The 26,223-nt window shown below is 42.1% G+C and overlaps 1 protein-coding gene across 1 annotated transcript; it reads right to left on the reverse strand.

Moving 5' to 3' along the window:
* Positions 1 to 11,822: 11,822 nt before the first annotated feature.
* Positions 11,823 to 24,850, reverse strand: LOC311098507 (uncharacterized protein). The gene is made up of 12 exons (XM_084138743.1): positions 24,418 to 24,850; positions 23,314 to 23,445; positions 20,756 to 20,918; positions 18,727 to 18,919; positions 18,555 to 18,623; positions 18,274 to 18,375; positions 16,484 to 16,609; positions 15,419 to 16,327; positions 15,266 to 15,298; positions 13,168 to 15,124; positions 12,908 to 13,039; positions 11,823 to 12,712 (listed from the first exon to the last, which is right to left on the reverse strand). Exons 2-12 carry the CDS (start codon positions 23,420 to 23,422, stop codon positions 12,492 to 12,494), a joined length of 4,014 nt encoding a protein of 1,337 aa, XP_083994869.1. The 5' UTR covers positions 23,423 to 23,445; positions 24,418 to 24,850; the 3' UTR covers positions 11,823 to 12,491.
* Positions 24,851 to 26,223: the final 1,373 nt, after the last annotated feature.

A 26,223-nucleotide genomic window follows, 5' to 3' on the forward strand; every position in this document is an offset into this window, starting at 1 on the left:
CAAAGCCCAAACATTTGTTTTAATTATTATTATTTATTTATTTTTACCAACCTTTGGGTTTAAAAATTTAAACCAACGGTTGGGTTTGTCCATATTTGACCCAAATATGGGTTGAAGCAGCAACTGATTTTTAGTTCCCAGCATGCTTTGCGTAGGAGTAAATGTTGAAAACATGTGGTTTTTTAAAATGTTTTTTTTTTTTTGACTTGTTAGTACATAATGCTCAGTTATGTTGGAGTTTCTGTTATGTTGAACCCTAAAATTAACATAAACAAATGTGTGTGTAACCAACCTTAAAAAAGATTGAAAATAAAAACCAACAAAGTCATAGGCCTATATCTAATGCAAACCAATAATATATTTGATTAGCCTACATAAAAATTGAGGTAAATAAAAACTGTTAGTCTGAAATGCTCATGCTCACTATCTGCCCAAGGTCTGGACCTCACTATCAATTAGGAAAGATGGAAAGGTGGAAAGATCAAAATTCATCCTACAGGTGTAAAGCTACTACACCTTTTCCCAGGGCCCATAAATTATTTACTTTGCAGACAGTATAAATGTATAATGTTGCTGTGCTTTTTTATGATATAATAAATCAGCTGCATCAGGAATAGGAGTGTGAGTCACTATTACACAAAACTGCAGAAGAAGCAATAAAGTCTAAACTCTGCCAAAAGAACAAATGCAAAATCTTTGCATGATTGCATAAACAGTAAACAGCCATTAAATTAACGAATGTTTCTGAAAAGACTCGGGGGGACAAAGGTGTCAGGCCATCCATTTTACACAACATTTTTCTTTAGTGCTATGATTCATTTTTTTTGTACAACATCCAATGTAGTTTCATCATTTATTTTTACTACCTTATCATACATTGTTACGTTACTGTCAGTGTTGTGGTTCTGTTTTTCTGTTTAGCTGATCTGTTTCCATGGTTACCCTCATTAGTTCATTTGTATCACCTGTGTCTTGTTAATTACCCTCTCTTGTATCACCTGTTTTCTGTTCATCTGTGTGTATTTAGTTTCCCTCTGTTCAGTCAGTCCTGGTCGGTTCTACGTTGTCAGTAAGGTGTTTAGTGTGTATGTTCCTGCCTGTCATCCTGCCTGACCCAAAAAAAAAAAAAAAAAAGAAAATTACCGACGAACATGGATCTAGCAGCAGCCTTGGAGAGTTTCCAGCCAAGAAGGCGGCCGCGCCTAATTCTGGTTCCCAGGATGGCCGCCTTCAAGCTTCCTAAGTTTCTCCACATCAGCCCTGAGCCAGAGCCAGTCGCCTGCCCGCCAGAGCCAGAGCCAGTCGCCTGCCCGCCAGAGCCAGAGCCAGTCGCCTGCCCGCCAGAGCCAGAGCCAGTCGCCTGCCCGCCAGAGCCAGAGCCAGTCGCCTGCCCGCCAGAGCCAGAGCCAGTCGCCTGCCCGCCAGAGCCAGAGCCAGTCGCCTGCCCGCCAGAGCCAGAGCCAGTCGCCTGCCCGCCAGAGCCAGAGCCAGTCGCCTGCCCGCCAGAGCCAGAGCCAGTCGCCTGCCCGCCAGAGCCAGAGCCAGTCGCCTGCCCGCCAGAGCCAGAGCCAGTCGCCTGCCCGCCAGAGCCAGAGCCAGTCGCCTGCCCGCCAGAGCCAGAGCCAGTCGCCTGCCCGCCAGAGCCAGAGCCAGTCGCCTGCCCGCCAGAGCCAGAGCCAGTCGCCTGCCCGCCAGAGCCAGAGCCAGTCGCCTGCCCGCCAGAGCCAGAGCCAGTCGCCTGCCCGCCAGAGCCAGAGCCAGAGCCAGTCGCCTGCCCGCCAGAGCCAGAGCCAGTCGCCTGCCCGCCAGAGCCAGAGCCAGTCGCCTGCCCGCCAGAGCCAGAGCCAGTCGCCTGCCCGCCAGAGCCAGAGCCAGTCGCCTGCCCGCCAGAGCCAGAGCCAGTCGCCTGCCCGCCAGAGCCAGAGCCAGTCGCCTGCCCGCCAGAGCCAGAGCCAGAGCCAGTCGCCTGCCCGCCAGAGCCAGAGCCAGAGCCAGTCGCCTGCCCGCCAGAGCCAGAGCCAGTCGCCTGCCCGCCAGAGTCTGTGAGCGTCGTTCTCCCCGAGCCAGAGCCTTCTTCTCCGCTGGTCCCGTCCAGCACAGAGCCTTCACCGCTGGTCCCGTCCAGCACAGAGCCTTCTTCCCCGCTGGTCCCGTCCAGCACAGAGCCTTCTTCCCCGCTGGTCCCGTCCAGCACAGAGCCTTCTTCTCCGCTGGTCCCGTCCAGCACAGAGCCTTCTTCACCGCTGGTCCCGTCCAGCACAGAGCCTTCTTCCCCGCTGGTCCCGTCCAGCACAGAGCCTTCTTCCCCGCTGGTCCAGCCTTCTTCCCCGCTGGTCCCGTCCAGCACAGAGCCGCCTTCTCCGCTGGACCCGTCCAGCACAGAGCCTTCACCACTGGTCCCGTCCAGCACAGAGCCTTGTTAGTCTGAAATGCTCATGCTCACTATCTGCCCAAGGTCTGGACCTCACTATCAATTAGGAAAGATGGAAAGATGGAAAGATCAAAATTCATCCTACAGGTGTAAAGCTACTGTACTACACCTTTTCCCAGGGCCCATAAATGATTTACTTTGCAGACAGTATAAATGTATAATGTTGCTGTGCTTTTTTTATGATATAATAAATCAGCTGCATCAGGAATAGGAGTGTGAGTCACTATTACACAAAACTGCAGAAGAAGCAATAAAGTCTAAACTCTGCCAAAAGAACAAATGCAAAATCTTTGTATGATTGCATAAACAGTAAACAGCCATTAAATTAACAAATGTTTCTGAAAAGACTCGGGGGGGACAAAGGTGTCAGGCCATCCATTTTACACAACATTTTTCTTTAGTGCTATGATTCATTTTTTTTGTACAACATCCAATGTAGTTTCATCATTTATTTTTGCTACCTTATCATACATTGTTACGTTACTGTCAGTGTTGTGGTTCTGTTTTTCTGTTTAGCTGATCTGTTTCCATGGTTACCCTCATTAGTTCATTTGTATCACCTGTGTCTTGTTAATTACCCTCTCTTGTATCACCTGTTTTCTGTTCATCTGTGTGTATTTAGTTTCCCTCTGTTCAGTCAGTCCTGGTCGGTTCTACGTTGTCAGTAAGGTGTTTAGTGTGTATGTTCCTGCCTGTCATCATCTGTGAGTAAGATTGAAGTAAATCGTTTGTATTGAAGCCTTTGGACTTTGAGTCTCCTTCAACCTGCACTACACCCGTAACAGAAGAACCGACCCAAAAAAATAAAAAATACAGACGAACATGGATCTAGCAGCAGCCTTGGAGAGTTTCCAGCCAAGAAGGCGGCCGCGCCTAATTCTGGTTCCCAGGATGGCCGCCTTCAAGCTTCCTAAGTTTCTCCACATCAGCCCTGCCTGCCCGCCAGAGCCAGTCGCCTGCCCGCCAGAGCCAGAGCCAGTCGCCTGCCTGCTAGAGTCTGTGAGCGTCGTTCTCCCCGAGCCAGAGCCTTCTTCTCCGCTGGTCCCGTCCAGCACAGAGCCTTCTTCTCCGCTGGTCCCGTCCAGCACAGAGCCTTCTTCTCCGCTGGTCCCGTCCAGCACAGAGCCTTCTTCTCCGCTGGTCCCGTCCAGCACAGAGCCTTCTCCGCTGGTCCCGTCCAGCACAGAGCCTTCTTCCCCACTGGTCCCGTCCAGCACAGAGCCGCCTTCTCCGCTGGTCCCGTCCAGCACAGAGCCTTCTTCTCCGCTGGTCCCGTCCAGCACAGAGCCTTCTTCACCGCTGGTCCCGTCCAGCGCAGAGCCTTCACCGCTGGTCCCGTCCAGCTCAATGCCCTCTTCACAGCTGGTCCCGTCCAGCTCAACGCCCTCTTCACAGCTGGTCCTGTCCAGCTCAACGCCCTCATCACAGCTGGGGTTGCCCAGCACAGAGCCCTCATCGCTACCCAGCACAGAGCCTGACAATGCTGGTCCCCAGCATGTCTTTGAAGTCCCACCCAGCCTCCCTCTCCCGCCTCCTCTCGTCTGTCTTCAGCCTTCCTCATCTCCTCTGCCTCCTGTCAGCCCTGTCACTCGCCCACTAGAAGTCAGTGGATTGGTGGGCTCGCTGTGGGGCTTCCAGTCCCCAGCATCATCCTGGACTGTGGATTCCTGGGTTCCGCCTCCAGCCGCTTCGTCCAGGATTCCACATCGGCCCATCGCTCCACTGTCTCACCCTTGGCTCTTACCTCCCTCAGCTCCACCGTGGTCCTTCAGTTCACCAGTTCCGCCAGGCTCCCTCGTCCCCCCGGATTCGCTTTGGTCCTTCGTCGACCTTCCCTCGCCTCTGGACTTCTCTCCTCTGGCTTCGCCTCGTCCCTTCGTCCCCCCGGCTCCCTTGGACTCCTCTCTCCCTTCTGCTCATCCTTTGTCCTCAGTCCCTCTGTCTCCACCGCGCCCTTCAGTAACCCCGTCTACACTTCGGTCGCCTGAGCCTGCGGATTCCCCCGGTCACTCTGAAACCTCTGCTCCACCGTGTCCTAGCAAACTTCCGTCTTCTCCCTGTCATTCCCTGTCTTTGGTTCCGCCCTGGTCTCCTCTACCACCTGCCTTGCTTCCGTCAGTCGGCCCCCTGGAGTCGTCAGTCCTGCCTCCCCCATGGCTCCTCCCTCCGTCTGCTCCGCCCTGGTCCTCCGAGATGCTGGTACCGTCCTGGAGTCCTCGGTCCCTAATAGCCCTCCGGAGAGGACGTCAGGACTGGGAGGTTCTACGTTGTCAGTAAGGTGTTTAGTGTGTATGTTCCTGCCTGTCATCCTGCCTGTCTGTATCTGTGAGTAAGATTGAAGTAAATCGTTTGTATTGAAGCCTTTGGACTTTGAGTCTCCTTCAACCTGCACTACACCCGTAACATACATATTTTTGCCAACAATTATGCAGACTTTACTGCTTCATCCTTGTCCCTGATTCAGACCTTCAATCATAATTCCATCATAATAATTCAATCATAATTCCAAATTATTTCCATAATGTTTTACTTTATAATTTTTGTATGTTAAGCAAAATGATTTACACTTAGAATATATAAAATGCTATCAATGAAATGTCCACAAAATTAAAAATAATAGATGTGACAGGGAAATACATCTATTTATTTTTAACTAGGCCTACACATTAAAAGTATGGATAATTTATCTAGAAAGTTATGAATAAAGTAGCTTATAATTTATGCTGAAAGTATTTATTAACAACACAATTCATGTATGTTCACATTTGTAGATCCAGTCAATTGTATTGGAATTTGGGCTGCCAATTTTAATGCATTGCAAAGCTTGTGATGAAATATGAAATGTGTAAACAAAGAAAAATCTATGTAATATTTACTTATGTACAGAAAATTCTATGTATCATTCCCAATCCAGTTGACATTTTGTCATACTATGCAAAAAGTGTTGTTACATTAGGATCTATAAAATGCAAATCAATGAAATTTCCACAAACTGTGAAAATGTAACAGGACAAAACATGTAGTATTTTGAAATAAATGCAAAAAGTATGAATCATTTATCTACAAAGTTATAAAGATGCTTATAATTTGATATTGTGAAAATACACATCAGTATTGGCTATTAAGGCTGCTAATGTTAATGAATTGCAATCACTTATGGAGAGAAAATTCTAGTTTTTTTTTAAGTTGTAATTGTCATATTGTGCAAAAAGTGTTAAAAAATATTTAAATTTAGGATACATAAAATGCTACAAGTGAAATTAGACTTAGCAAGACAAAGGAGTCTGGCATTTTATTCCAAAATGTAATATCCAGCATGGCAATTTCCATCCATTTCTGTCATTTCCAAAAGTAGCCATATTAGAGAAGACACCCGTACACAGAGATAGCTGAGTAATTTTGCCAGTCTGAGTGTAGTCTGGAGTATGCCATAGCATGCTGTGACAATTAGCGTTCCATCATTTATTGTTGGCACGGTAACATATGCTTTCATTATCAGCGCTGCACACACGCTGGGACAGAGTTCCAAAAAGCATATCACTTTCATCCATTAAAACACACACACATAAACACACACACTTCTCATTCAATAACACACAAAAGGCTAATCTGAAACAAATACACACCTCAACCAATAGGAAAAATTTTAAGTTTCTCTAAAGGGCACCTAAAACATACGCACGCATGCATGTGCGCGCACGCATACATGTGCGCGCACACACACGCGCACACACACACATACCTACTTAACCACAATGTGAGGACGTATGACTGGGAACCCTACCTTTAGGGACACCCCTTTCTGAAGGGTCTAGAGACAAAAGAAAGATATGACTGCACTTCTGGAGAAGCTGTCATCACACTTATCACTTGATTTTATCAATAAAAGCCTTCCTTAAAGACCTGACATTTTGCCTTCACTTTAGGGACAGTATTTTTTATGTCCATTTTGGGGACATTAAACACAAACTCTGATCAAGTCATACTTTGAGGACCATGGTGATACACAGACTCTGGTTAAGGTATACTTTCAGGACATTGTTGTAATGTTATAAATTATTTATCCTAAGACGACACAGAAGTAGAATATTACAATTCAAAGTTCCAAAACTGGACACTGAAATCAAGCTAGTGCATAGATACAGGTGTGAGAGGGTAAACAGGGTTTTTTTTTTTTTTTCAAGATCACTGAAAATGGGTAGCCTACATTTTTGTCTGATTTGTAGCTTGAGCTCAAGTGTCTTTGGCTGCTCATTTTGGGAAGGACTATTAACATTCAGAAATATTATTGATTTGACTGTATTGACTATCAGAAACAAAAAATTAACAGAATTGAGCTGAATAATGACACTATTGTCTTCAATTTCAACTGTAAAACAGCTCTACAGAAGTCATTTCATGTTGAAATTTGCAAGTTATTTTATGTGTGAAGCTGCTTTGAAACGATCTGTATTGTATAATGCGTTATAGAAATAAAGCTGATTCACTTCATAGCAGAGAACACTTGACTGACCACGGCCTGCATCCCTCTAGTTAATTTACCATCAACTGCAAAATAATCATCATCACAAAAACATCTTGATTTTTCACTCGCCAGAGTCATCTTTGGCTTCTCACTGGGGCTCTAACACATTAGGCATGTTCTTCTGTAAAGTGTAGTAATTGTCCAAAAAAACAAACAATTAAATGACTCTTTGGGGACTTGAGTGACACACACACTCTGATTAAATGACTCTTTGGGGACTCTAGTGACACACACACTCCGATTAAATGACTCTTTGGGGACTCCAGTGACACACACACTCCGATTAAATGACTCTTTGGGGACTCCAGTGACACACACACTCCGATTAAATGACTCTTTGGGGACTCCAGTGACACACACACTCCGATTAAATGACTCTTTGGGGACTCTAGTGACACACACTCCGATTAAATGACTCTTTGGGGACTCTAGTGACACACACACTCTGATTAAATGACTCTTTGGGGACTCTAGTGACACACACTCCGATTAAATGACTCTTTGGGGACTCTAGTGACACACACTCCGATTAAATGACTCTTTGGGGACTCTAGTGACACACACACTCTGATTAAATGACTCTTTGGGGACTCTAGTGACACACACTCCGATTAAATGACTCTTTGGGGACTTGAGTGACACACACACTCCGATTAAATGACTCTTTGGGGACTCTAGTGACACACACTCTGATTAAATGACTCTTTGGGGACTTGAGTGACACACACTCCGATTAAATGACTCTTTGGGGACTCTAGTGACACACACTCTGATTAAATGACTCTTTGGGGACTTGAGTGACACACACTCTGATTAAATGACTCTTTGGGGACTTGAGTGACACACACTCTGATTAAATTACTCTTTGGGGACTCTAGTGACACACACACTCTAGTGACACACTAGACTCTAGACTCTTAAATGACTCTTTGGGGACTTGAGTGACACACACTCCGATTAAATGACTCTTTGGGGACTTGAGTGACACACACACTCCGATTAAATGACTCTTTGGGGACTCTAGTGACACACACACTCTGATTAAATGACTCTTTGGGGACTCTAGTGACACACACTCCGATTAAATGACTCTTTGGGGACTTGAGTGACACACACACTCCGATTAAATGACTCTTTAGGGACTCTAGTGACACACACTCCTATTAAATGACTCTTTAATATTAACACCTTGAACACATTGTGTTGAAATTACACATTGCAGTTAATGACAGAAATTCAAAAAGATTCAAAATAAAAATAAAAGAACAACAAAGAAAAATCAATTAACTTGGAGGTGGGAATGATTCTCAGTGCCCAACTATCCTCAATACTTCATCCATCCACCCTTCTTCAAAATCTCTCTACTTCCTCTATTCCATCCTTCTTTACCTTTACTCCTCCCTCTTTACATCCTCCCTCTTTACGTTCACTCCTCCCTCTTTTCATCCTCTTTACCTTCACTCTTCCCTCTTTTCATCCTCTTTACCTTCACTCCTCCCTCTTTACCTTCACTCCTCCCTCTTTTCATCCACTTCACCCTCCTTCACTCCTCCCTCTGTTCATCCCCTTTACTTTCACTCCCTCTTTTCACCCTTTACATTAGCTGTGTTGGACACAGGCTGTGGCTGGATGTAACTGATCTGTGAGAGTTGCAGTGTGCAGGCGAAAACAGAGACGCGAGTCGTACACTTTCTGCTGCCCGTAGAGACGCTCACGCTGTGTTTGCATACTTTACCACAGCTGAAGTGAAATAAATGCATTATTTGCCAAATACACAGATATTTCAGAGACATTTTCATGCAATACATGTACTGCTTAATACAGCGTCTGTTTGTGCAAGAGTAAAGTTCAACAAAAGCCTAAATACCGATGAAGTGGGGACTACATTGTATCTGTTTTATTTGGATAAACATGACAATATAACAGCGTGACTACATGAAAGGGGATTTCACTGTTATAAAAAACAGATTTGTGATCATTAGTGGATCTAAAGGTGTGAGAATTAACACGTAATCGTTGTGTTGCAGTGGATTCGGCCAATCGTGGATCGGTTGTGTCATCATCAGAGCTTGTGAGTCGCTCTGGAGAAGCTGTGCTGGCTGAGTCCTCCTGCTCTCCAATCGCTCTCGCTGTACTCACAGTCACGGGGCTTCGCTGTCTGAAGTCGGACACAAGTTCTAACCGGCATGCACTGCTCAAGTCAGCCGCTGATCGGTCTGTGCAGCGCTGCATGAAGTCCAACAAGCCTAAAGCTCTCCTCCCTCTTTTCATCCCTCTTTACATTCTCTCCTCCCTCTTTACATTCGCTCCTCCCTCTTTACATCCCTTTACATTCTCTCCTCCCTCTTTAAATTCCTTTACATTCTCTCCTCCCTCTTTTCATCCCCTTTACATTCTCTCCTCCCTCTTTAAATTCCATTACATTCTCTCCTCCCTCTTTACATTCTCTCCTCCCTCTTTACATCCCCTTTACATTCTCTCCTCCCTCTTTACATCCCCTTTACATTCTCTCCTCCCTCTTTACATTTTCTCCTCCCTCTTTTCATCCCCTTTACATTCTCTCCTCCCTCTTTACATTTTCTCCTCCCTCTTTTCATCCCCTTTACATTCTCTCCTCCCTCTTTAAATTCCTTTACATTCTCTCCTCCCTCTTTACATCCCCTTTACATTCTCTCCTCCCTCTTTACATTTTCTCCTCCCTCTTTTCATCCCCTTTACATTCTCTCCTCCCTCTTTACATTTTCTCCTCCCTCTTTTCATCCCCTTTACATTCTCTCCTCCCTCTTTAAATTCCTTTACATTCTCTCCTCCCTCTTTACATCCCCTTTACATTCTCTCCTCCCTCTTTACATTTTCTCCTCCCTCTTTACATTTTCTCCTCCCTCTTTTCATCCCCTTTACATTCTCTCCTCCCTCTTTAAATTCCTTTACATTCTCTCCTCCCTCTTTACATCCCCTTTACATTCTCTCCTCCCTCTTTACATTTTCTCCTCCCTCTTTACATTCTCTCCTCCCTCTTTTCATCCCTTTACATTCTCTCCTCCCTCTTTAAATTCCTTTACATTCTCTCCTCCCTCTTTACATCCCCTTTACATTCTCTCCTCCCTCTTTACATTTTCTCCTCCCTCTTTACATTTTCTCCTCCCTCTTTTCATCCCCTTTACATTCTCTCCTTGCTCTTTAAATTCCTTTACATTCTCTCCTCCCTCTTTTCATCCCTCTTTACATTTTCTCCACCCTCTTTTCATCCCCTTTACATTCTCTCCTCCCTCTTTACATCCCTCTTTACATTTTCTCCACCCTCTTTTCATCCCCTTTACATTCTCTCCTCCCTCTTTAAATTCCTTTATTCTCTTCCTCTTTTCATCCCTTTACATTCTCTCCTCCCTCTTTTCATCCTTTTACATCCTCTCCTCCCTCTTTTCATCCCCTTTACATTCTCTCCTCCCTCTTTACATTTTCTCCTCCCTCTTTTCATCCCCTTTACATTCTCTCCTCCCTCTTTACATTTTCTCCTCCCTCTTTTCATCCCCTTTACATTCTCTCCTCCCTCTTTAAATTCCTTTACATTCTCTCCTCCCTCTTTACATCCCCTTTACATTCTCTCCTCCCTCTTTACATTTTCTCCTCCCTCTTTACATTTTCTCCTCCCTCTTTTCATCCCCTTTACATTCTCTCCTCCCTCTTTAAATTCCTTTACATTCTCTCCTCCCTCTTTACATCCCCTTTACATTCTCTCCTCCCTCTTTACATTTTCTCCTCCCTCTTTACATTCTCTCCTCCCTCTTTTCATCCCTTTACATTCTCTCCTCCCTCTTTAAATTCCTTTACATTCTCTCCTCCCTCTTTACATCCCCTTTACATTCTCTCCTCCCTCTTTACATTTTCTCCTCCCTCTTTACATTTTCTCCTCCCTCTTTTCATCCCCTTTACATTCTCTCCTTGCTCTTTAAATTCCTTTACATTCTCTCCTCCCTCTTTTCATCCCTCTTTACATTTTCTCCACCCTCTTTTCATCCCCTTTACATTCTCTCCTCCCTCTTTACATCCCTCTTTACATTTTCTCCACCCTCTTTTCATCCCCTTTACATTCTCTCCTCCCTCTTTAAATTCCTTTATTCTCTTCCTCTTTTCATCCCTTTACATTCTCTCCTCCCTCTTTTCATCCTTTTACATCCTCTCCTCCCTCTTTTCATCCCCTTTACATTCTCTCCTCCCTCTTTTCATCCCCTTTACATTCTCTCCTCCCTCTTTACATTCTCTCCTCCCTCTTTTCATCCCTTTACATTCTCTCCTCCCTCTTTTCATCCCTTTACATTCTCTCCTCCCTCTTTACATCCTTTACATTCTTTCCTCCCTCTTTACATTCTCTCCTCCCTCTTTTCATCCCATTTACATTAGGCTTGTTGGACTTCATGCAGCGCTGCACAGACCGATCAGCGGCTGACTTGAGCAGTGCATGCCGGTTAGAACTTGTGTCCGACTTCAGACAGCGAAGCCCCGTGACTGTGAGTACAGCGAGAGCGATTGGAGAGCAGGAGGACTCAGCCAGCACAGCTTCTCCAGAGCGACTCACAAGCTCTGATGATGACACAACCGATCCACGATTGGCCGAATCCACTGCAACACAACGATTACGTGTTAATTCTCACACCTTTAGATCCACTAATGATCACAAATCTGTTTTTTATAACAGTGAAATCCCCTTTCATGTAGTCACGCTGTTATATTGTCATGTTTATCCAAATAAAACAGATACAATGTAGTCCCCACTTCATCGGTATTTAGGCTTTTGTTGAACTTTATTCTTGCACAAACAGACGCTGTATTAAGCAGTACATGTATTGCATGAAAATGTCTCTGAAATATCTGTGTATTTGGCAAATAATGCATTTATTTCACTTCAGCTGTGGTAAAGTATGCAAACACAGCGTGAGCGTCTCTCAATTTTAATTTCTACACCTTTATCCTTATTTCTTTTTATTTAGCTCCAAAGTGTTAAAGTGTTTGTGCCTCCCTACAAACCACCCTTTCTTTAAGAGTCGTGATCCTGTTCCGCACATAATTTCTCACACCAGTCCATGTTCGCTGCTTCAAAGCTTCTGGCTTTGCGTCACTACGGGAAGCAGAAAGTGTCCGCCTCACGTGTCTGTTTTCAGCTCCTCCCGCCTGCACACTGCAACTCTCACCGATCGGTTACATCCAGCCACAGCCCATGTCCAACACACCTATTCACTCTTCCCTTTTTATCCTCTTAACATTCTCTCCTCCCTCTATGACAGAAATATCAAAAAGTTTAACATGACATTCCATCCAACTTCATTGCAACTGAACAAAGAAAACTGAATAATGAAAATTGACTTTTACTATCCTCTACTTCTTCATTAGCCTTCTTATACTCTAACTTTTCACTTTATATTCTGTTTCATTCCATCCTCAAAATATTTCTTCACCTTCATCCTCATTTCTTTTCATTTAGATCTATTTCTTACAAAAAGAGCATAATGTGCAATGTGTTAAAGTGTTTGTGCCTCCCTACAAACCACCCTTTCTTTTAAGAGTCGTGATCCTGTTCCGCACATAATTTTTCACACCAGTCCATGTTCGCAGCTTCAAAGCTTCTGGCTCTGCGTGAATGCATCTTTCACAGTCTCGCTTACCAGGAACTTTGCATGTCTTGATGAACTTCATCATGTGTCTCTCTACTGCTTTTACCTCACTGTCCTCCCATTTCTTTTTTGGAGCGTTTGAAGAACCTATGAAATAGTTAAAAACAAGTAAATACTCATTACACATTCTCATTACAACTAAATTGGTGAGTAAAGACCAAATCAAGACTAATGTGTCCTAATGTGTATATTTTTTTTAAAATTTGGCCGGATATTGCCGCATGGAGCCAATTCATGTTTATTTGATTATTGTTGTTTGTGTAGTTTAGAGATTTTTCTTACCTTGATCCTCCTGTGAAACAGATTGATCAGATTGAACAAGTTGGTCAGTCTCTGCTGGTGCTGTTGTCTGAGATAGGTCACTGTAATCCTCCTCATCACTTGACATGGAATCACCTTGGGCCTCAAGTTGCTCTAAGTAATTCATTGACAAAAAATTAACATTTTATTGCTTATACTTTCCATCTGTGACATGATTATATACATTGTTTTGCAAATATGTAAAGAACAGATACACACAGACAGTCTAAGTATACTCATACCATTTGGGTCGATTTCAATGTCATCAAGTTTCTTTCCTTTGTAGTCAGACAGTGTTCCTTTCTCCATGGCCATTAGGACTTTACTCATTTTTGCCAGCTGCAGTGTTCCCTCTGGTAACCGGTAATACTGTCTGTGGATTCTGATATCGTGACCAAGGAAATCAGCCAGTTGGTCTGCTTCATTCTCATTAAGGTTAAGAATTTTAGACATGGTTGCTATGTGTTTCCTGAGCCTAGTTGATGACAGTGCTTCGGGGTTCTTTATGCCACATTCGCAAGCAGCTTTTTTGATGCACTCTCCTCCTCTGTAGACAGACATTGCTCCACATCTAGCAAACATAAAGGGATTCTCTGCTGGAACACCACAAAGCTCACGCGTTTCAACAAGCAGCTCCATGGCAGAAACCATTGAAGGCTTGAGGAGCACAGGAACCTTTCTCCCTCGTTTACCACGGATCTCAACTCTTGAGAAGTGCAGACACAGCTTCCTCTCAAACTCAGACAGACAGATGGCAATGTCTTCGTGAAGCTCAGAAGAATCCCTGCTTTTAAAAGCTGACAAAAGCATCCGGGATACCTCACCTTCTCTCCTTCGGTTGAACAGGATGACCTGGGACAGCGTGACCTTAGCAAGAGCAGCGTAGCTGTCAGCAGAAGGGCAAGATCTGAGCTTATTTAGGAGCCCATTGTGTTTCTTTTCAAGATGTGCGTGCAGGACTTTGACATCCTGAGTGAAAGGAATAATCTGTGGTGTGTTCCACTTGGCTTCTTTCAATGTAGTTATAGCACCAGCAGAAATGTACTCATTCCACCTTGCATGGTGTATTTTCCTGAAGTCTCGGGCACACTCAGCACGATCATGATCTCCATACATCATGGCATTGCTCTCAACAATGCTACAGATCTTGTTTAAAGAATGCCCAAGTTTGAGAGCTAAAGAAGGAATGCGGTAGGAGTTTTTCTCTTCATCGTAGCCAGATACAACTTTAACAGCTGCTATGACATGTTTGAAGTTAGTTGGTATGATGAAGTCTACCATTGTTCTCAGTGGGGTAATCTTCCTTGCTTCAAGAAGAAGTCTGCCTACTTCTCTCATCTTCTGTCTGATGTAGTCATGTTTGGTCACATCAGACCCCATCCTGTTGAACATGTGCTCCCCCAGCTGCATGATGCATCTGTCAGTATGAACTACTCGCGAAACTTCATCATAGTTCATAAAGGACAGCATTTTCTTGAAACCTTTGCTCACTTCTAAGCCGACTGGTGTGTTTAGAGCACACAGAGATCGAACTCTTTTCCTGCCCTGGGCATCATCATCTTTAGGTTTCAGAGGACAGTTTTTTATATGTTTCCAAAGGCTACGCTTGTTATAAAGCCCTTGGCAGTAAATGCAGTGAATAAATTCTTTGGCTCTTTGTCTATTTTTTGGACGGTAGCAGGCAATCATCTCCCCATGTCCTTGTCTCACCACATCTGTGTTGTGGGCAAAGTTGCCCCTTTTTCTAAGGAGATTTAACTGTACTCGTCTTTCTTTGGAATGTTTTGGAAATGCTACTGCCTTTACAACCCCCACTTCGTTGCGATGGACAAATTCAAGGTGTCTTGCCATTTTTGAATATGGCTTAGAGCAATAAAGGCAAAACTGCTTCTTGTTGTACGCCTTGCGGAGTTCCGTCTTTGGTGATGGCATTGACTGAATAAAAGTCTTATCACCAGACAAGGTGTTTGTCTCTTTAGATTGGCATTTCATCTTTTTTGGTGATGGTACAGTCATTAATTGATCAGATGAACTACCTGCCTTGTTGGGAGATGTTGGATGTATCAAAGCACTTTTGACCATGTCATGTCCAGAAGAACTACCATCCGATTCATCTGAGCTGATCTTTGGTATGTAGTCAACATCGCTGTAGTCTGTGACATCGCTGTAGTCTGTGTCCCAGACGGCACTTCCTGAATCCTGAATGAGAGAATATAACACTTACTCAAGGCAGTGGTTCCTGTAACATTACGTTTCATCGCGTTGTGGACACTAGTAAGCAAAGTCATAATTATGCAAAAGGAATTGAGCATATAAAGTATCACATGGCAAGTCACATACCTGTCTTTTTCTTGATGGCCTTAAAGAGGATATCTGGAAGAGGAGAAATACAAACAAATATAAATAATATATAATTTCATATAATCTATTGTTAGTTCTACCAGTGCAATACAGCCAGACCATCCCAATAATTAAGCAAATTAATCTACCCACCTCCCTTAATGAGAGTGTCTCAGACATCTGCGATGAGTGAACCACAGGTGTTGATGCAGCACAAGGTGAAGATAAGGGTGGAGCAGGAGAAGATGAGGATGATGAAGGCTGCCCAGGCGAGGATGAGGATGATGAAGGCTGCCCAGGCGAGGATGATGAAGGCTGCCTAGGCGAGGATGGTGAAGGCTGCCCAGGCGAGGATGAGGAAGGCTGCCCAGGCGAGGATGATGAAGGCTGCCCAGGCGAGGATGATGAAGGCTGCCTAGGCGAGGATGATGAAGGCTGCCCAGGCGGGGATGATGAAGGCTGCCGAGGCGAGGATGATGAAGGCTGCCCAGGCGAGGATGATGAAGGCTGCCCAGGCGGGGATGATGAAGGCTGCCCAGGCGGGGATGATGAAGGCTGCCTAGGCGAGGATGATGAAGGCTGCCCAGGCGAGGATGATGAAGGCTGCCCAGGCGGGGATGATGAAGGCTGCCTAGGCGAGGATGATGAAGGCTGCCCAGGCGGGGATGATGAAGGCTGCCCAGGCGGGGATGATGAAGGCTGCCTAGGCGAGGATGATGAAGGCTGCCCAGGCGAGGATGATGAAGGCTGCCTAGGCGAGGATGATGAAGGCTGCCCAGGCGGGGATGATGAAGGCTGCCTAGGCGAGGATGATGAAGGCTGCCCAGGCGAGGATGATGAAGGCTGCCCAGGCGGGGATGATGAAGGCTGCCTAGGCGAGGATGATGAAGGCTGCCCAGGCGAGGATGAAGGTGGCATGGGTGGCGCAGGAGCTGGTGACGGTGATGAGGACAGGGCAGGAGGGCATGAGGTTGATGAGGCCATTATAGAGGTGGACAAAGCACAGGGTGCCGATGAAGAGGGTGCATCAGATGTGGATGCGACTGAGGATGACTGTGACAGCTTGAAATATAATTTGAATAAAAATATAAGGTCTAAAAGCAAAAGGACTAAACAAACTGTTAATTAATAAAATTACATTAATAATAAAATAATTAACCGTTAATGGACTGAGGCGTTGATCACAGAATAGTGTGATGATGTTCACATATTACTCACCAAACAAACTTTTTGTGATTGCTGTTTAGCAATCTTGTGTTCCTTTTCAATTTCTGCTCTGTTAAAACGTTCATAGCAATCTTCATGATGTTGTCTTAATTTTGCCAATCTTGATTGAAACCGCTTCTGCAGATATACAAAGAGGTATTTAGCTTAAAGCAGGGCTCAGTAGTTTCGGGATTTCTTCGCTGTATTCTCGCTTTTTGCTTGCAGGTTTCTCTCTAGAGCTCCCCCCACAGCTTCGGAATAGATATTTGACAACACTGTTGTAAAAACACCCATTTCAGACAAGAACAAACACACTGTAGGAGTGAACAAAAAATAAAGAAACATGTTTTGCACATTTCAAAGCAAAGATCATTAATAAAATAAAAAACTCTAAACAAACATTTATACAAACTTTACATACAAATTGTGACAATAATCACATTAATAGTTACATTGGTTCAGACATTAAAACTCTGAACCAATAACTACTTAAAAGGATTAGTTCACTTCAGAATTAAAATTTCCTGATAATTTACCCGCCATCACACCATCCAAAATGTTCATGCCTTTCTTTCTTCAGTGGAAGAGAAATTAAGGTTTTTGAGGAAAACATTCCAGGATGTTTCTCCATATAGTGTCTTCATGAACATCTTGGATGACGTGAGGTTAAATCATCTTGGATGATTTAACTAGCAGAGGTTGGTAGTAAGGCGCTACATTTACTCCATACCATCTAAGTCATTTTTACTTTGTTTGTTTTAATTGTGGGTACATTTTACAAGTGTGGGTACATAAGTACATTTCTAATGGCAAAAAATGTATTTTGTATCATTTTGAACGAATCTTTATTATGACTCGGGACTACCGAGTTGTCTCGGAGAGTGATTCGTCCATTTTGTGCTGACCGCACATACCCAACATCCTATGGGTTCTGTAATGGAAACAGAAATTATTAGTTCATCTCTCGAGACTTCGAGTCCGAGTCTTTCGTTCTTCCCGTCAGTCCCACAGAGGCTTTGCTGTCAGTACCGGAAAGATAAATGATTAGTTCACCTCTCAAGTCCCCGAAAACTCAAAAGATGAACTAATCAATTCTGTATCCGTTAGCGACTGCATAGCTCAGCCTATATGGGGCTGTCACGTGATGCACGAATGACTTGAACCCGAAGTCGATAGACTCGAAACGTGAACTAATCAATACTATATCCAGTACTACAGACTGCAAAGCTCAGTTTATGAGGATCACGGGATGATCGAACGGCTTAGATCGGGAGGTGAGGTAAATGCATAGCCTGAAGACCCTAATTAATTAATTAATTTTTTTATCATAATATGGCCTTTTTCTTGCATTGCATTTTTTTTCTTATTCTAAATGCGATCAATATTTGATGTGTTTGGGGAATTGTAACATTTTAGAAATGACTCGAAAAAAGATTTGTTCATTTTGATGAACGAGATTTAAAGATCTGAGTAAAATGATCCAAACTTCCCACTACTATTACACACGTGTGCTGGATGAAGTGGATATGCACCTACAATCAACTAAAACCAAACCTTTGAAAGCATCCTATGGTTTGCCAGTGATAAAGATCTTTTCAACTTGAACACCTGAGCGCCAGCTGTTAGTGGTTGCCTGTGTTGCGTGTTCATTATTAAGTTGGGCGGAGCAATGAAGGGAGGGGTGTGTCTGTTTGGGTGTCGATTTCAAATATCAACAGTGTTTCTCAGAAATCACTCACTGCACTTTTGACTAGCTGGCAGTAAACATCAGTAGATAGTTGCTGCATGTATGAGATGGTTACCGTTTTATTCCTTGATGTTCTTGCTTTGCCTGACTGCTTATATGGACCATTGCTGTTCACCTTGTCCAATTCAGGAGAAGAAACAGAAGCTGCACAATGGGGCTGGATGTCAGAAAAGAAACCAGTGAATATCAAAAACTGAATATTTGTAAAGTACAGAAAAACTTGTTCACGCTCATTCCTCTAGCTGTCCTACACTTTATCTATCATTTCTATCACACACATCTCTACGCTGAAAGAGTCAATAATATAATGATACAGATGTTTTAAAGTGGACTTACCGATTTCTGCGGACCCAAACTGCTGGCTGGCTTTTTATCAGTGGATTCTGCTGATGCTTGATTTAAAGGCTTGAGAAAAATGAGACCACAATCACATGGTAACTAATCAGAATGAGAGTTAAAGATTACCATGAATTACTGATTAATCTCTTTAGCATTTTCTTGATAGTACCTTGACTCGCCATGGCCAATCTGAGTCGCCATAATTGTAAGTGATTTCCTCCCCTGGTAGAATGTCTCGTACAGCAAAGAGACACAGGTGAGGTTTTCTGCTCACTTCAACGGTTCTCATTTTGCAAGTAGGATTTCTGGTCGCATCATTTACAAGTCTTCCCAAGGACGAGTCTTCTTTAGATGCATCCATGCTATAAAGACATAAAATTACCACTCAATACTAGCTAGACATGTACAGTTATTATAAGTCGTTCTGAACCCCAGTCCTGGGAACCCACCACTCTGCATAATGCTGTATGTCTGGTGTTTTAATCCACCTGATTCAGATGAGGAGTTCATCATCAGAACACGGCTCTATGAACTCATCTGAGTGTGTCAGGTGAAGGAGACATACAGAATCTGCAGAGAGGAGGGTCTGAGAACCACTGATCTATATGATGGCGCACTGCAACATCCTCTCAGCTCTCAGATAAAGGCATCTAAAATTAACCATTTTGTTCTCTTTAGGGAATACAGGGAAAACAAATATAGATGACTCAAGGAAACTGCACTCAGTACTCTTAATGTCAGTTCATGGTGAATTTTAATTATTAGGGTGTGTTCACACCTGGCATGTTTGTTTAGACTGTTAGTGTGGTTAATTTGAATAAGTGTGAACGCTGCCATCTGAAACCTGGTGCCACCAAACAAGCAGATCCAGATGCTGAAAAAATAGGTCTCAGTTGGCTTCCAAACGAACTCTGGTGCGGTTCGAATAAAAAATGAATGTAACATGGATCCAGAGACATGTAAACGAACCAAAAACAGGAAGATGTGACTCTAAAAAGGACAGACTGGTCAAGCATAACAGGTTTGACGATAGAAATGCCAATCTGAACACTAAGCGGACCCAGACCAAACGAACAGAACTACAGACATGAACACATCCTAAGTATTTTACAGTTGGTCAAGCCAACAGACTGGTCAAGCATGTCTGCACATTACGTTCCCTAGCACGCACAACAACAACACCTGTCTGAGCGTGAGAGCAGCAAGTCAGCCTCCAATGACGATCAAATCAATAATTTTACAACTTTCTCCAAGACGCAATTTTACCAACCACGTGAGTGTTCAGCGGTGGCTCTCAAAATGGGTTGCACAAGTCAAGCGTCGATACCACACTCTTGTGTTTAGCAGTCAGGACATGACGGAATTGTCTTTTGTCACTTGCATCATAACTGAAGTTTATAATTTTCACTTCTTTTTAAGTCTTATCAGTTTAAACATTTGCGAATTTAAACTATTCAATACTCTCGCGTGCTCTGTTTACTCTGCGTGCATACATACAGTAAAGCCGTCTCACAAACAACTTGCGAGTAACAAAAGTCCATTTTCGCGGATTATATCTCTTTAACGGGGGGAAAAACACGCAAAATTGTGTAAAAATTCCGGTCATGGTTAGTATATTCAGAAACAGTCAGGTATGTCTGAAATAAGCATAAAACACGTGTGAAAGTGTGACAGACAGTATAATGAAAACAGTAATGGATCCGGCCACTAGCTCTAAAAGTGACAGCAACTATATGTCTGTCATTAATGTTGTCGTTAAAACAACAAAAGATAGCTTTCATTGTAAGGAATCAGAATTAATAGCCTATGTATTTAATTTAGTCAGGACTCAGGACTAGTGTTATTTTACATTTGATTACCTTGTTCAGTTTCTGTAGCATTTCTGAATACTAGTGTTTGACCTACCCAAAAACGTTTCTCTTTATTTGTATCTTTATTATTTTGTATATATTTTTTGCTACTTTTTTCAATTTAATTCAAAGATTGAAATCAAGCTTCCTTGTGTTGTGTAAACTCTTAAAAACAAAATTACCCAATTGTAAAAACACAATGAGTGAGCAAACATTTAGGTGAGATAAATGTAATAAAAAACATTGTCAAATTTTTTTTTCTATATCGTCATAAATATCATTATCGCAAATATTCTTGAAATATCGTGATATAATTTTGAGGCTATATCGCCCACCCCTAGTACTCACCACCAATTTTTGCCATGCCACTGAAAATCAAACAGGAACGTGTTCTCAGCTTCAGTGTAGTGTTCAGTTCGGTCAAGACTCTCCTGTGAACTCAGAAGTTCACCTCTGTATTCAAGAACAAAATCACCTCTGAAGAAAGCTCCAGTGGTGAAAACTCCACGCCCTAAAGAGAAATACATTAGCTGCAGTTTCTTTAATGTCAAATTTTATTTTAATTATTACTAAAAGTTCTCTACCATTTGATGTACATTATATGATGTAAAAGGGAAATTACTAAAGGAAAGTAGTCAATAGTCAGGCTAATCTCAAAGCATGAAATTATACAGTTAAAATTACATACATTTTCTTACACAAACCTATTTTTGCAGGCCAACCCGGTAGTAGTTGAACATCCCCTGGTTTCCTCCACAAAAACCCAATGGGATTTGCAGAAAATAAGCTAAAGTTAATCTATAAAATACACCACAGTTGCACAACTTCAACTTCCTTACGATGAAGCTTCAACAACTGTGTTGCATTATTTTAAAAGACAATTCTGTTTGTTTATTATTTGCACCACTTTCGGATAGTTTTTCTTTGTGGTATATGGATGTTTTATTTGGCTTCTATAGTTTAGATAAAAGTATAGAGTTTTTTTTGTTGTTGATAAATGTGCCTCCAGGAACTCTAAAGCTTTAAAATCCATCTCCCTGTGTAATATTTATAATGTTTCTGCATAATTATAATGCATGTTTGACTGATTGTGTGATATATACATCCATCTACCTAGAATAGTTTGCAAGATTGCAGTTATAAACACAACGAGGCTGTGAATGTGACCAGATGAGTTAATCTGTTCGGCTGATGATGTTTAATGTCCCAGACAACCCCTGTCTCCCATTTAGACACTTGTTAAAGGAGAACACTCCGGTCAATTTTAACATTGAGCTCATTTTTTGTAAATTTGGAGTGCTGTCAGTACAGAGAACAACGATAAAAATCGGTGTTGCCTACACCGTGTTATCCTCTTTTTAAAATGTGCACCCTGTTGACTTCAATGGGGCAAGTTTTAAACCTGCTTTTAGCCTCTTAACATCCTTGATGTGTCATTACAAGTGCACAGCCAATGTGAGTGATTCCTTCTGAGTGAACACGGGTGAATCTGACTGCAGTAGATGTGAAAGATATGAATAAAAATGATGTTATTTCAGCCAGCGCACATACCTGTATTTACATCCTGTTTTCGGTCGAAGTCCACAATAGTCGATTGTCGAGTTCACGCGCATAGGTTTAGTACCTATGATCACGCGTGTGAACTCGACAATCGACTACTATGGACTTCGACCGAAAACAGGATGTAAATACAGGTATGTGCGCTGGCTGAAATAACATCATTTTTATTCATATCTTCCACATCTACTGCAGTCAGATTCACCCGTGTTCACTCAGAAGGAATCACTCACATTGGCTGTGCACTTGTAATGAAAAGTCTAAAAGCAGGTTTAAAACTTGCCCCATTGAAGTCAACAGGGTGCACATTTTAAAAAGAGGATAACACGGTGTAGGCAACACCGATTTTTGACGTTGTTCTCTGTACTGACAGCACTCCAAATTTACAAAAAAAATGAGCTCAATGTTAAAATTGACCAGATTTCTCCTTTAACAACTGCCTTTTACCAGACAAGTAAAGGCTTTTAAAAAAACACTAAAGAGAGTATTACTATTTTATGTTGTAGAGTAAAGCGTGAAAATATCTTGATCTTGTGCTAACCATGGATCTTATTTCAGGAATTTAACCAAAACCCATTGATCATGTTTACATGCACACCAATACGCTGATAACAAAATAAAATCACCTTCTTGAAATAATCCATTATCCTGGTTTACATGCAAACCAATAACCACGTAAACCACTACTTTATAAGTAAATCAGGTTAATGACGTCAAAACCTAACCATTCGCTTATCTGACTGTGTATTTCATATGTCATGTCAGTTGTGATGTTAAATAAAGCCCAAGAGTATTCCAGAATTTCAGAGGAAAACTTCCAGACTCATATTCTCCTCTCATGCAGTATCGGGTGCAGGATTTTGACTGTACCACTTCTGAACGAGATGAGAATACTTTTAAGAGGTTCTTGGGTCAAGAAAACACTCGCTCTGTCTGGATGTGCTTTAATCCAAAATAAGGACACTTTCCTGTCACACATCACACATGCTCCCTTCAATAAGCCACAGAACACAGAGGTTAATGTGTTTACATGCCGGGCAAATCTGCAAATAAGGGGCAAAAATCTATCTGTGTCGATTGGTTTATGCTTATGCTGTTTATGGTGACCTTAGTCTGCGTTTACATGACCACATGCACTGTCGGCTTATTATGCATAACTGGGTTCAGAATGTGCAAATAAACATTGACTTTGGGTTGATGGAACCAGAAATGCAAAAATGTAACTGGTTTTGTTTAACTTGTGAAACATGGATATTAGTTGGCCTAACAACCATATGACTCACCTCACATTAAATTCTCAGTTTTGTAGATTAACGTTATTACTAAACTGCTTAGTAATTTATACTTGCCTTTATATTTGCTGATGAACTGCTCTCGAAGCCCAGGCTTGTCGGTTTCACAGGTAATGTGATGCTCAGCGTCCTGCAGAGGTTTTTTACGCCTTTTATTTCCCAGCATGCTGAATTTCTTTCTTGAAATGACTGAAAAAAATAAATAAAATAAATATAAGGTGAATGAAATAAATAAGCATATTTAAAAAAATCTTGTTGATCTTACTGGAATTGTTCACCCAAAAACATACATAATTAACATACAATTATATTAATTGTTGTTTCAATTGAACCTCATGTTGTTCCAAACCTGTGTTGTGTTTTTTTCTGTTAAACACTAAAGTATATCTTTATATTATATCAACAGAGCTCTATTCAATGACAGCACATGTGACCAGTCAACAACAGGCATTTAGATAAAAAAGGCAATGTCAATGATGCCAAAAACCATTAGTTCTTGTGTGCCTTGTGACCACAATTGACATCAATCTACTGTATATTCATATTTGATTTAAGAGCGTATGGGAGATTTTCAGTCAGTAACCAGCTAGATTCATAGGGGCTATTTTTAATGTGCTTTTGGTCTGCTTTGGATTTGACACACACAATAAAAATACTATAAAGTGTCTATGTACTGGCATTGGGCAAAAAAGCTCTATAAAGATAAATAATAATAAGAACAGGCATATAATGTAATAAAAAATATTATATAAAATAAAAATTATCAAATAATAATGATATAAAAAAATTGAATTCATTATTTCATTATTTATACAAATTACTGTTGATAGTTGACAACACTTTTGATAAAAAAAAAAACAATGATATAGGCTAGTAGACTATCACTGACTCAGTTGTTTAGATTAATTTGCAGAATCTAAAGTACTATTATATAAAAAATAACAAAATTCTATTTACTGGCCATTCCCTACAAGTTGGCAATAAACTTTTTCTTTATTGCAGCAAATCATCATATTAGAAGCAAACTCAAATACAGTCGAGAAGTAAATAAAACCCTAAGGAAAAAATAATTAAACAACTAAAATAAACACATCTTACTAACTTTCATATTTCACAATGTATTTAGTTATCATGCATTTTGAGGACAAGTCTAGATCTCACCTTTAGCCTTTAATGCGTGCGTGGTGGGGGTTGTCGTCGTCTGTTTCGCGTCCCATTGTCACGTGTCTGCATTTCCCGGGAAAACACATCCACGGTCGCAGACTTGCGTAAATGACGTAATTACGTATTTGGATTTCACGTTGAAATTGTGACTACATTTATTTAACCTAATAGAAAATTATCTGATGGCAAGAATCTTTTTTTCCACAGTTTTAATCACAGTACTCTTTCTTCAAACTAAAAAAAAACAAAACAAAAAAACCTGTGGTGAAGTGAGTCTTTCCAGAGTGTCTTTTCCGGTCTTTTCTAGTGGACAGAGCACATGATCACTTTTAAACGAATCCACCCGCCTCGAACTAGGAACCACTGCGCATGTGCGTACAAGCACAGGTTTAAAAGAGCAAAAAATGCCTAAATGAGCAACCTAGATCTCTTGAACAGGCATATTATTTTCTACTAATATCATTAATCAAAATAGTAAATTGATGTCTGCAAATATGCAGCAGGGCTGATATGAGCTGGTATATCTCCAGTTCTGCACTTGTCTGTGTTGTTGTCATTTCATCAGTGTCCCACAACTACTTCAGAATTTATTTGAGTTAAGAAGGGGGAAGGAGTGTGGATTATTTCGAGGCTCAAAATTAAACTTTAACGTGTAATTTAACAGCATTATCTTTTTATGTATTTAATAAATGAATGGTATTTACATTAAAGGGCGGAGAAGCTGTTAGACAATGTAAAAGTGCTTTAAAAACGCATAGCCACAACAGATTGTCATCTTTTGAGCAGCACTGCTGATTACCTATCTCTCTGTCACTGGTCAGTCTGTTAGTTCATTCATCTCATCTCTTTCACTCTGCAGTCAGTCTCAGTGCTGTGGGGGAAGGGCGCGCACGCGATCAGTCTCAGTGCTGTGGGTGAAGGGCGCGCACGCGATCAGTCTCAGTGCTGTGGGGGAAGGGCGCGCACGCGATCAGTCTCAGTGCTGTGGGGGAAGGGCGCGCGCGCGATCAGTCTCAGTGCTGTGGGTGAAGGGCGCGCACGCGATCAGTCTCAGTGCTGTGGGGGAAGGGCGCGCACGCGATCAGTCTCAGTGCTGTGGGGGAAGGGCGCGCGCGCGATCAGAGTCAGTGCTGTGGGGGAAGGGCGGCTGATCACAGTATGAGCAGATCTCAGTCAGTCTGACAGGCAGAGACAGAGCTAGGGTTAGGGTTAGGGTTAGGGTTAGTGTAGATCCAATGGCTTTTAAAATCAAAGTAAGAACAAAATACATCTGTAAACAAACATTTAAACGTGTCAGCTTGATTCATGATTCTTTTAAACACTTTTTTTCTTTTGTATTATGACTATATGTAACTGCTGTCTCTATCTCTCTCTCTCTCTCTCTCTCTCTCTTTCTCTCTCTCTCTCTCTCTCTTTCTCTCTCTCTCTCTATATATATATATATAGAGAGAGAGAGAGAGAGACTCTCTCTCTCTATATATATATATAGAGAGAGAGAGAGAGAGAGAGAGAGACACAGCAGTTACATAATGTTTGCTGTAACTGCTCTATTAACAGTTATTATCAGTCACTTTAGTACATTTATTGAATCATCCTTAAGATTTGCACACCAGTACCTAAGTGCATTTCGTACAAACAGCAGAACACAATAGATTAGCCTACCATCAAACTCCTGTAACTTGCTCAAAATCCTTAGTACAATATCAAAGAACATATCCTTGTGTCATTGTTCACAAACAAGAATGTCAAAATGCTTAGTTTCAGATGTAAACTATGGCTACGATTTTGATGACAATGATTGAA

The sequence above is a fragment of the Abramis brama genome, assembly GCF_963993115.1.
Source record: "Abramis brama genome assembly, chromosome: 16".
In the NCBI taxonomy this organism is placed as follows: Eukaryota; Metazoa; Chordata; class Actinopteri; order Cypriniformes; family Leuciscidae; genus Abramis; species Abramis brama.

Excerpts from the sequence above, each read along its gene's own strand:
- LOC311098507 (XM_084138743.1), bottom strand. The coding sequence starts at position 23,422 with ATGCTGGGAAATAAAAGGCGTAAAAAACCTCTGCAGGACGCTGAGCAT. Across the intron at positions 18,376-18,554 it reads GTTTGGGTCCGCAGAAATCG|CCCCATTGTGCAGCTTCTGT; the intron begins GTAAGTCCACTT and ends TCTGACATCCAG. Across the intron at positions 15,299-15,418 it reads AGACACTCTCATTAAGGGAG|ATATCCTCTTTAAGGCCATC; the intron begins GTGGGTAGATTA and ends CTCCTCTTCCAG.